Raw genomic sequence first — 11758 nt, 5'->3', positions numbered from 1 at the left:
ACAGTTTTGGCATAGTCTCTCCTCCCTGGGTTTGTACGTCTGTCTGTGTCTCCCAGACTCTATTTCGAGGTTGTGAGCACTCAATCTGTAGACACTCAGGATTTTCCTCTCTTGAAAGTTTTGGAGCTTTTCCAGGTATGGGGCCATTTTATATTCTCTTTGTAGAGACTGGTATATGGTTAGCTTTTGTGACTGTTTTATTTCACTCCTCCATTTTTCCACAGTCTTTCTCAGTGGCAGAAATACTGCTTTTAGAAAGTTCGCAAAACATATTCTAAGTAAGAGAAAACAGACAACAACAAAAACACATTTCTTTTTAGTGAGCACATTGTCATGTTTCTCCTTTAGGTGTTCTCTTGCTGTCAGCAGCTTGGACTTGGACAATAGAGAGCAGCATGCAGGCACGTGATGTGACATTTAACTCTGGGAGTGGTCTGGGTGGATGACATCGCATGGCTCGTTCCCTGATAGGCTGTCACTGATCTGAGTTCCCTTTCCCCTTTCCCCTGTAGAGGATATTTAGTGTTTTCCGTGTCTCGTCCGCAGAGATCTGCATCAGTTCTTTCTGACAATGGCGTCTGCTGATCTGAGAGAGGAGCTGAACTGTTCCATATGCCTGAGCCTTTATACCGAGCCGGTGTCCCTGAGATGTGGCCACAGCTTCTGCCGGGAGTGTCTGGTGACCGTGCTGGATACACAGCAGACAGCTGGAGCTTATTCCTGTCCAGAGTGCAGAGAGAAGTATCCGGATCGCCCTCCTCTGGAGAAGAACAGAAAGCTGTCTAACATAGCCGAGAGCTTCCGATCTGCTGATCTCCAGGTGGAGAAGGCCAAGATCCTCTGTACGTACTGCGTGGATTTCCCTGTACCAGCCACTAAAACATGTCTACAGTGTGAGACCTCCATGTGCGATAGACATCTCCAGGCTCATAATAAGTCCGTGGATCACATCTTAGTGGAGCCCACCACGTCCCTGGCCGACATAAAGTGTTCCACACACAAAGAGTTCCTGAAGTACTACTGCCCTCAAGATGGTGTCTGCATCTGTATGTCCTGCTGGGTAACCGGGGACCACGTGGGCCACAAGATGGAACTTCTCAGCGAGGCAGCCGAGAAAAAGAAACTGGAACTGAAAACCGCCGCCGACCAAATGACCCAACGTGTACGAGAGGCTGAGAGGAGAATCCAGGATTTGGAAGATCACCGGGCTCGGGAGGAAGACAAGGCATCCGCTGTCACCAGGAAAGTCAAGAGGCAGTTCAGGGTTATCAGGAGACTGCTGGATGACGTAGAGAAAAAAGTCCTGGCCGAGATCTCCAGGCAAGAGGAGAAGATGGCATTACTGGTCTCTAACTTCATGAAGGAACTCGAGGCACAGAAGGACAAGTTGTCTCAGGCTATCGACGATGTGGCAGATCTCTGCAGTAAAGAAGACCAAGTAACTTTGTTGAAGACGAAACTAATAACCGATGATGTCAACACCAGGGGTGATGTCATCAGTGATGTTGGTTGTCTGGACGAGATGATGATCTCATTCACAATGAGCAGGGGGCTTCTGAGCTTTACTGACAGCCTGTTGCAGCTGAAGAAAATGAAAGAGTTCCCGGCGATTGAAAAAGCGGACATCTTTTTGGAGACAAGCACAGCCAATAACATCGCTGTACCTCAGGATCTCCGATCCGCCGCTTACGTCAATATGGGCATGTTCAGACTTAATCTTCCCAAGAAGTTCAAGTCCAAGGTCTTCAGCAAATGCTCCTTCTCATCGGGGAAACATTACTGGGAGGTGGACGTAAGCAACGCAAAGGAGTGGCTCATAGGGGTGTCTGCCCAAGGCGCTAACAATAACAGGGGCTTCGAGAACAACTCCTGGTATCTACAATATCTGGGAAAACTGACAGCAAGTCATGATGACATACATACCGCTATCACCATAGACACGCCTGTGCAAGTTGTCGGGGTCTATCTGGATTACAAGGCTGGCCGTCTGTCCTTCTACCAGCTGGGTAACCCCATCACACACCTACACACCTTCACCGCCACCTTCGCTGACCCCCTCCATGCTGCTTTTGCGCTGAATGAGAATTCAGAAATCAGATTAATGAACTAAACTCTATCACTGGTAACGTTATTAATAGTAGCAGAAATCAGATTAGTGAACAAATTGTTCAGAGGTCAGATTAGGCATTGACTGCCAAAAAAAATCAAGCTTCTATTACCCACTGCTTTGTGTTTATTATGTAGTCTACATCCTGACCCTGCATTGCAAAGCACTCCAATATAATCATAAATGTGTCTGCTGTAATGAATCTTATCTCAGTCAGCCTGGCTCTTTTCTCTTACATTTCCGGGGAGAGGGATGCTAAAAAACAGCCGTGTTATCTCCCCTTCTTCCCCTCCCACATTCCTGCTCCTTGCTGATTGGCTGAGGGCAGTTCAGTGCGACACAAGGCTGAGAAGGTAAATAGAAGATAAATCACCTCACTCCTCTGCAGAAGCTGCTGAAACCCAAACTATATTCTGCTCACGTGTTTACAAAGCAAACTAGATATGACAGTGCAGTTCTGAATACACCATTTCAGGCAGAGGAGGAAAAAAAAAAAGAGTAAGGTAGGAAATGACATCAGGATTGGCTTCAGTCAGAGGCAGTAAAGATGGGAAATGCCTGGAACAACTTTCTCTTTATTTACTATGTACAATTCACTGAAAGGGTATGAACACTCTAGGCAGAATCGCATATGCGTTTTCCACTATGTGGTATGGAAAACGCATATGTGATGCTGCCTAATGCGTTCCTACCCAAAGCAAAATGTGGACTGTACAATACATATGTTATGTAAGTTGAACAAGTATTTATCTACTTGTATATGTGTTTTTTTCCTGAGATAGTATGGCTGACCCTCGTGCTTTAACAAATCTTTCACCGGTAACAGTAGTAATAGTAGCATACTTTATTCTTGTTCTGTTCATTGACATCACTTGGATTTGGAATTCCTGATATGGTAGTATTTATTCAATGTATACGTGCCATGTTGTTGCTTAAAGGGGCACTATGGCGAACTATGCAAACATATACAAATAAGAAGTACGGTTTTTCCAGAGTAAAATGAGCCATAAATTACTTTTTTCCTATCTTGCTGTCACTTACAGTAGGTAGTAGAAATCTGACAGAAGTGACAGGTTTTGGACTAGTCCATCTCTTCACGGGGGATGCTAAGGGATTTACTTATTTTTAAAAGCACTTAGTGAATGGCAGTTGCTCTGCCCAACTGCCAAAAACTGTGTAGGGAGCAGGGAAGCTGGCCAGCATCATTGTTTAAATCCTTTTTAGGGAATATCTTTATAAAGAATAAAAGCCTTGCTGAGAATCCCGTATGAAGAGATGGACTAGTCCATAACCTATCACTTCTGTCAGATTTCTACTGCCTACTGTAAGTGACAGCAACATAGGAGAAAAGTAATTCATGTCTCATTTTACTCTGGAAAAAACGTACTTCTTATTTGTCTATGTTTGCACATATTTTAAATTTTTTTGCCATAGTGCCCCTTTAACTGGTTTCAGACGTGCAATTGACATCTATGTCCTGTTTGGAGACTATTATCTCTGCCATGGGGTAGAGTTTTATGTCCTGGCTCCAGGGGCGTAGCAATAGGGGTTGCAGAGGTTGCGACCGCATCGGGGCCCTTGGGGCAGAGGGGGCCCCGAAGGGCCCTCCCTTAATGACAGTATTAGCTCTCTATTGGTCCTGTGCTCATAATAATCACTTCTATAGATACTTTGAATTGTGGTAATCATTTAACTGTTTCCCATCCCCCTCTTGCACCTCTGATACTGTGGTTGCCATTGGCAAGTTTTGGTGCAACGCATCAATTGTTATACATAGAGTGCTTGGGGGCCCCATTTTAAAACTTGCACCGGGGTCCACAGCTCATTAGCTACGCCACTGCCTGGCTCCATGCGCTCCTGTCCGGATCGTTCTTCTGCTGCCACTATACTCAGCTGTCCAGTGACAGCTGAGTTCAATCTCATTGGCTAACTGACCCTGTGATCGCTGCAAGCCCCTTACAGAGAACACTAAAGTCTCCTCCTCCTTAAAGGACAACTGAAGTGAGAAGAATATGGAGGCTGCAATATTTATTTCCTTTTAAAACAATACCAGTTGCCTGGCAGCCCTGTTGATCTATTTAACTGCAGCAGTGTCTGAACTTAGAGATAAATAAACAGTGAGCTTTCGGCTTATAAAAACCCTTCATCGGACTTGGTTCCTGACAAAAACTGAGACCTCCGCTGTTTGCTTGCACCCACTGATTGAAGGACCTGTGTGCTGCTGACCCTGTTTGAACATTGACAAAAACTGAAAAACATTCTTTAGCAAGCATAAATGTAATGAGATGTTTTAACTGTTACTTCAGGAGGCTTTTCCAGGCATCCTAGCTAATTGGATAAGATCAACAGTTTCCTCAACATAACATGTCATTGAGGACAGACTGTTGATCTTATCTAATTAGCCAGGATGCCTGGAAAAGCCTCCTGAAGTAACAGTTAAAACATCTCATTACATTTATGTTTGCTAAAGAATGTTTCTCCTCTGTATGTCAGTGTATATAAGCTGTGTTTTGCAGTTTTTGTCAGGAACCAGTCCGAGAAGGCTTTTATAAGCTGAAAGCTCATTGTTTATTCATCTCTAAGTTAGCCAATAAATGGTATCGTCCTGATTCAAAACTTCTTGCTTTTACTGATAGCTAACACTGTACAACACTCTAGTGCAGGGGTGCCGATTAGGTAGATCGCAAAGGACTTCAAGGTAGATCCTCACCCAACTACAGTTTCCATTCTGTATGTACAGGATCTTCTAAAAAATTAGCATATTGTGATAAAGTTCATTATTTTCTGTAATGTACTGATAAACATTATACTTTCATATATTTTAGATTCATTACACACAACTGAAGTAGTTCAAGCCTTTTATTGTTTTAATATTGATGATTTTGGCATACAGCTCATTAAAACCCACATTTCCTATCTCAAAAAATTTGCATATTTCATCCGACCAATGAAAGAAAAGTGTTTTTAAAACAAAAACAAAAAAGTCAACCTTCAAATAATTATGTTCAGTTATGCACTTAATACTTGGTCGGGAATCCTTTTGCAGAAATGACTGCTTCAATGCGGCGTGGCATGGAGGCAATCAGCCTGTGGCACTGCTCAGGTGTTATGGAGGCCCAGGGTGCTTCTATAGCGGCCTTAAAGAGAATCTGTATTGTTAAAATCGCACAAAAGTAAACATACCAGTGCGTTAGGGGACATCTCCTATTACCCTCTGACACAATTTCGCCGCTCCTCGCCGCATTAAAAACAGTTTTAAAAAGTTTGTTTATAAACAAACAAAATGGCCACCAAAACAGGAAGTAGGTTGATGTACAGTCAGGGGAGGACTGGGGCCTTCTGGCCTGGAGGGAAAACACAAACTAGAGGCTCATTTTCACGGCACCCCAGCCCAAATGATGTCACACTTGCGCCCCACGTGCTATAGGCCGACGGTCACGTGGGGTGCCAATGCAGAAATACAGCAAGGACACTTGAGGGACAGCGTGACAGGTAAAGTATAATGCACAGGCATCCGGGGGCACATAATATATTTTGAGGGACAATGGCCCGGGTTTCCGTCACATTCATTGTTCGTGATTGCTGCACTTGATCGACTACATCGACCTGAGATTTCCCAGCATCTCAGATCAATACATTCAACTAATTTCCACCCGAAATCAGTCAAATTGTTGAATGGGCATGCTTGTGGCAGCACAGGTTTTCATCTGATTCAATAATAATTATCGAAAAGATTGGTGGATCGTCCAGCCCTAAATCATTAAATGAGAGGCAGCCTGGGGGGAAATCTCCCCCCTTCCCCCCTGGCCAGTCCTCCCCTGTGTACAGTATGTCCACACATAGAAAATACATTCATACACAAGCAGGCTGTATACAGCATTCCTTTTGAATCTCAGGAGATCATTTGTGTGTTTCTTTCCCCCTGTTCTCATGCACTGAAGTTTCAGGCTGCTCTTTTCTTCCTGCAAACAGCTTTGCCCTTGTCTGTAATTCTTCAGTATGTGAAAGCCCAGCCAGCTCAGAGGAGGATTTATCCAGCTTGTAAAAGATAAGAGAGAAGAGAGAAGCTGCCCTAATCTAAATATCACACAGGTAGTGTGCAGAGAGGCGCCTGGATGGGGGAGTTCATAACAGAACCACAACACTGAAGAACTTGGCAGCCTTTCAGACACAGGCCGACAAGTCTGAAAGGGGAAAGATACATTGATTTATTACAGAGACTGTGATAGCAGAAAGTGCTGCAGTAAGCCAGAACACATTAGAATAGCTTTTGGAACTTGTAGGATGATAAAAAAACAGGATGCAATTTTTGTTACGGAGTCTCTTTAAGCTCATCCAGAGTGTTGGGTCTTGCGTCTCTCAACTTTCTCTTCACAATATCCCACAGATTCTCTATGGGGTTCAGGTCAGGAGAGTTGGCAGGCCAATTGAGCACAGTAATACCATGGTCAGTAAACCATTTACCAGTGGTTTTGGCACTGTGAGCAGGTGCCAGGTCGTGCTGAAAAATGAAATCTTTATCTTCATAAAGCTTTTCAGCAGATCACCTTCAAAACCACCGCTGTTGCCCTGAGCATTTGCAGCTACACTCCTCTTCCTGCATCGGCACTGCTGTATAGCGCTGGTGGAAGTGCGGCTGCACCTGCGCAGTTGGATGGCGCTGCTTTCGGCTCCCTGCGCAGGTGCTGCTGTACTCGCACAGGCACAGTATGGCCATCAGACTCAATGATAAATGCTGCGTTTAGCGGCAGCGCAGGGAAATTTGGCTGCCCGGCCATGATTAACTGCGGTGATGGGCCCCCGAGGCAGCGATTAGTGGCAATCAAGTGTAAATCGGGCGCCACAGGTTGCGGCAAGGATTAGCTGCAATAAAGTGACATTTGGACATAAAATTGGGGTAGCCCTAGCGCCTGCTTTTTTATCGGTAGCCTCGGGTGTCCAAATGTCACTTTATTGCTGCTAATTGTGGCCTTGTGGCTGGGTTAATGGTTAGGCACCACAGGGGTGAAGGGGGGTTAAAGGACACCCGAGGCGAGAACAAACTAAAAAAATAAACAATTGTGTCTATCTTCCTTCTCCCAAAAATGACTTTTTAAGATATTCCACAGTTTTATTTTATGTTTAAATCTACTTTTTAAGTTTTAACTGTTTTATTGTTTTTTCTCAATGACCCATTCATTGAGCTAAACTCTATGAACTATTGGCCCTTTTTATCTCTTTCCTGCTCTCAGAAGCCATTTTCTGCTCAGAAAGTGTTTTATAGCTGGAACGTCTTATCAGTGAGGGTCACACTGTAGTCACTTCCTGTCTGAGTCAGGATTGAGTCAGCCACTTACATACCTGATATTTAACTATTTCAGGCAGAGAAAGAAAAAAACGAACACAGCATAGTTATTAGTGTGCTTGGCACTGTACATACACATGTCTATCTCATTATGCCACATGTCACCTCGGGTATCCTTTAAGGATTATGCACTAATGTTATGTTATTATTAACATTTACCTATGTAAATGTTAAGGTGGACCTGAACTCTTGCACAGGACAGAAGGAAAACATAGAGAAGTGCACCCTGTTTGTAGTTAGAGAGGTTAGCCTGTCTAATTCCCCCTCATCTGTGTCTTATCACAAGTTGAGTGATTGTAATTGGATCTCTCCCTTGTGTCACATGACTGCCACGGCATATAAGCTCATTTGAAAGTACAGGAAGTTAACAATATGTCAGCATACCTCCCAACTTTTTGAGAGGAGAAAGAGGGACACTTAAGCCACGCCCCTGCCACACCCCTGCCCACGCCCCATCACACCCCTAGTCATGCATACCATAAAGATTTCATAAGAAAAATAAGTTGTTTTCTAAATTAAACCACCCTGGTCCTTTCTATCCTGGTTCATTTTCCTTCATAGTAACATTTGAAAAGAATAAATATGTCAATTTAAAAGATGGGAATAAAGTTTAGAGTCAAACACTTTTTTTCAGCAGAGAAATATATATATGTACATAGAAAGGGGGACAAAGCCCTGAAAGAGGGACTGTCCCTCCAAAAGAGGTACAGTTGGGAGCTATGTAGTCTGCTTCCATGAAAGCAGGAAGTAGACACACTGCAGATGTATTGCAGGATTTGTATTAGCTGCAACAAAGAAATGTTTTTTGTTTAACGTTATTATGCTGTTGCTTATCTTTGAGAACAGAGAGGACGTTCTGAGTTTAGGTCCGCTTTAAGTCACACTCTCATAGAAATCTGGTGTGACATTCTGACAGGTACACAACCGTGAGTGTCACAGATCTGGCTGAACTAAACGGTTAGAAACACAGAGGCATTGCTGAGCGGGGGCACAGGTTATGTCTATGCTAAAAAAATAGTGTGGGCAGATATCTGTCTGTTTGTGGGCGAGGGTGATTCGTTTAGATAACGTTGCATGTGGCACACTTCTCAGCTTACCAGTACTTACATCATGTGCAGTCACAGGGACATGGAGGCTGCCATATTTATTTCCTGTTAAACAATACCAGTTGGCCTATTTGACTGCAGTGGTGTCTGAACAGCGATGCTCGGATACCCCCTGCAAAGCGCAGGGAAAAGTACTTACAAAACCTTGAATAAATCGCTCAGCACTTGCGATAGCGCCGACGATTTAGGGCTGGTTCACACGGACGCTTGCGGAGCGTTTACAGCAAGCGTTCGGACTGTCGCGGTAAACGCTCCCATTCAAGTGAATGGGAGCGTTTACACCGAGCTTTTGCACGCTTTTACCCGAACGCGGCGTTCATGTCCCGATTTTCACGAGCGTTCGAGCTGCCCCTGGAAGCGACATGTAGCTTCCAGGGGGCGGCCAACCGCGACGGCTGATGTTCCCCTAGGGGAAGAAAAAAACGCGACGCATCGGAACGCGACCGAAGGCTACTGAAAGCCTGACCGCGCAGCCGCCGCAACGCCCCCAGACGCGACGCCACGCAGACGTCCGTCTGAACCAGCCCTTATGTGAACAAGGCCTTACATGAACTGATTGACTTTTTGCATATTAGTTATAAAACGTAGTTAGTATTAGTATTAGTATATCATATGGGGAGGGGGGACATCACTAGACACCAGGGAACTGTACAGGAGAGGGAGGGGGCCAGTAGACACCAGGGAACTGTACAGGGGAAGGAGGGGGCCACTAGATGCCAGGGAACTGTATAGGGGACGGAAGGGGGCTATTAGACACTAGGGAACTTTATAAGGGAGAGAGGTGGCCACTAGGCATTGAGGTTGGCTGTGACTAGGTTCCAGAGCTCAATTTTGTCCCACTTTGTATTTGAGTTTGACACCCCTGGACTATACAGAGACTTCCCTCTGCTGAGGTATCTATTCCTTTTTTTTACTTACAGGTACTCTTTACCCTTTTCAGCTTTGTACCAGCCATACATACGCTAATAAAGATTTAGTGTGAACGTTTTGTTCGGTTCCTTCTCTCATTATTATTTTCGGTGTCGCTGTAAAGGGCAGGAGCCCCATACAGGCTCTGCTGCGCTGCTGAACAGTGAAAAGACCACCTTCCTTTCTATGAATCCGCTGACCAGCCCCCTTGTATTAGCCGGCCGCGAGCGGGGCCGTTCCTGTGCGCTAGTGGGTGTACACGTGTCACTTGGCTGCAGAGTCACAGAATAGGGCACGCCGGCTGATCCGTGTGACTAAAGTCTCTGAACCACAGGACCGTCTTTATACAATTCTCAGCAGGTAAGGCCATTCATGTATATGCTTTATCTCATCTGGGCAGTACAGCTGATTGGCTGCAGTCTGAGTACAACTGAGGGTGCTGTAATGTCTGCTACTTCTTGTTCTGTTTATGGTCCTGTCGGGGAGAGTTGAACGTGGTTAAAGGGAACCTAAACTGAGAGGGATATGGATGTTTCCTATTAAACAATACCAGTTGCCTGGCAGTCCTGCTGATCTCTTTGGCCGCAGTAGTGTTTGAATCACACACCTGAAACAAGCATGCAGCTAATCCAGTCTGACTTCAATCAGAGCACCTTATCTGCATGCTTGTTCAGGGGCTGTGGCTGAAAGTATTAGAGACACAGGATCAGCAGGAGAGCCAGGCAACTGGTATTATTTTAAAAGGAAAAATCCATATGCTTCTCAGTTTAGGTTCCCTTTAAACAATTCAAGTAGATAATATAATAGTGGCTGCCTTTTTTTGTAGTTTACCCGCTGTGTTAGGGATATGAGGTGGATAACGCTAGGTACACACCATACAATTGTCTGGCAGATTTACCTGCCAGATCGATTATTTCCAGCATGTCCAATCTGAATTTTGATCGATTTTAGGATCATTTTTCAGATCGATTTCCAGAGAGGGGAACGGAAATCGACCAGAAAAAATGATTGGTAAATCGAAAAATCAATCGAAATTCAGATTGGACATGTTAGAAATAATCGATCTGCAGGTAAATCTGCCAGACAATTGTATGGTGTGTACCTGGCATAAGGCATGCACATGTACAGGACTGATCGATATTTACATGCACATCCAATCTCAGATAGGCCAGGGAAACTATCGATTATTGGTTATCTCTGGTTGGTCCGCAGGAGAATTCACTTCCGATCTGATCATTTTGAGTCCCAGCCCTAATGCTACACAAATCGTTTTTGGAATATCTCAATAGAGTAAGGAAGGTTAAAGGACAACTGAAGAGAGAGGTGCCATATTTATTTCCTTTTAAGCAATACCAGTTGCCTGGCTGTCCTGCTGATCCTCTGCCTCTAATACGTTCAGCCATAGACCCTGAACAAGCATGCAGCAGATCAGGTGTTTCTGACATTAATGTCAGATCTGACAAGATTAGCTGCATGCTTGTTTCTGGTGTGATTCAGACACTACTGCAGCCAAATAGACCAGCAGGACAGCCAGGCAACTGGCATAGTTTAACTGGAAATACGGTAAATATGACAGTCTCCATATTCTTTGCACTTCAGTTGTCCTTTAAGAACCTTTGCCAGTTTTTTTTCCTTAAAGGATACCACAGTCGAAAAAAAAGTTTGCAGCAGTGTGTGGGGGGTTAAAATTACATACCGTTAACCAGTCCTGCCCCCTCCGTCTGCCGCCGTTAGTCTCCTATAAGTCCCGGTGCCCGGCGACCTGATTGACCCCCCCCCCCGGACATACTGCGCCCTGTGTGCGCAGTATGTCCCCCCCTCTTCACTTCTGGCCGGCGCATAGCGATCGGCTCAGAAGCACGTTCATTCCTCTGCCTCCTCTGCGCTGCGTGTGCGCTCCATTACACTTAGGCCCGGTTCACATTAGCGGCTGCTATCCGGAATCGCCGGAGCCGTGCCGGAGCCGGACCGCATGCGGACCGGACGAAACGGACGCACGGCATAGCAATGAAAGTCTATGCGACCGTTCACATGCGTCCGTTTCGTCCGGACCGGATCCGGACTCCGGCGTCCGTTCCAACATGCGCTATTTTTTGGTCCGGCTGGTCCGGCTGACGTATCCGGACCGGAGCCGGAATGTTGCATCCGGCCAATGGAAACCAATGAGAACCGGAGAGCGCACAACACACTGGCTATAAAAACCGGATGTTGTACCACACTTCCTATGCTGACTCTATGGTATGGTGGCCATTTTGGATGGGGACCACATGGCACCGGCGTTCACAGAGTGGA

General features: G+C 45.3%; 1 protein-coding gene across 1 annotated transcript; it reads left to right on the top strand.

Moving 5' to 3' along the window:
- The first annotated feature begins 486 nt into the window (after positions 1 to 486).
- LOC137524090 (tripartite motif-containing protein 6-like) lies at positions 487 to 2279 on the top strand. Its single transcript, XM_068243583.1, has one exon. It carries the CDS (start codon positions 572 to 574, stop codon positions 2108 to 2110), a length of 1539 nt encoding a protein of 512 aa, XP_068099684.1. The 5' UTR covers positions 487 to 571; the 3' UTR covers positions 2111 to 2279.
- The last annotated feature ends 9479 nt before the right edge of the window (positions 2280 to 11758 follow it).

The sequence above is a fragment of the Hyperolius riggenbachi genome, chromosome 7 (genome assembly GCF_040937935.1).
Source record: "Hyperolius riggenbachi isolate aHypRig1 chromosome 7, aHypRig1.pri, whole genome shotgun sequence".
Lineage (NCBI taxonomy): Eukaryota > Metazoa > Chordata > Amphibia > Anura > Hyperoliidae > Hyperolius > Hyperolius riggenbachi.
The sequence above is the reverse complement of the archived record's forward strand: the minus strand, read 5'-3'. Positions and strand labels throughout refer to the sequence as shown.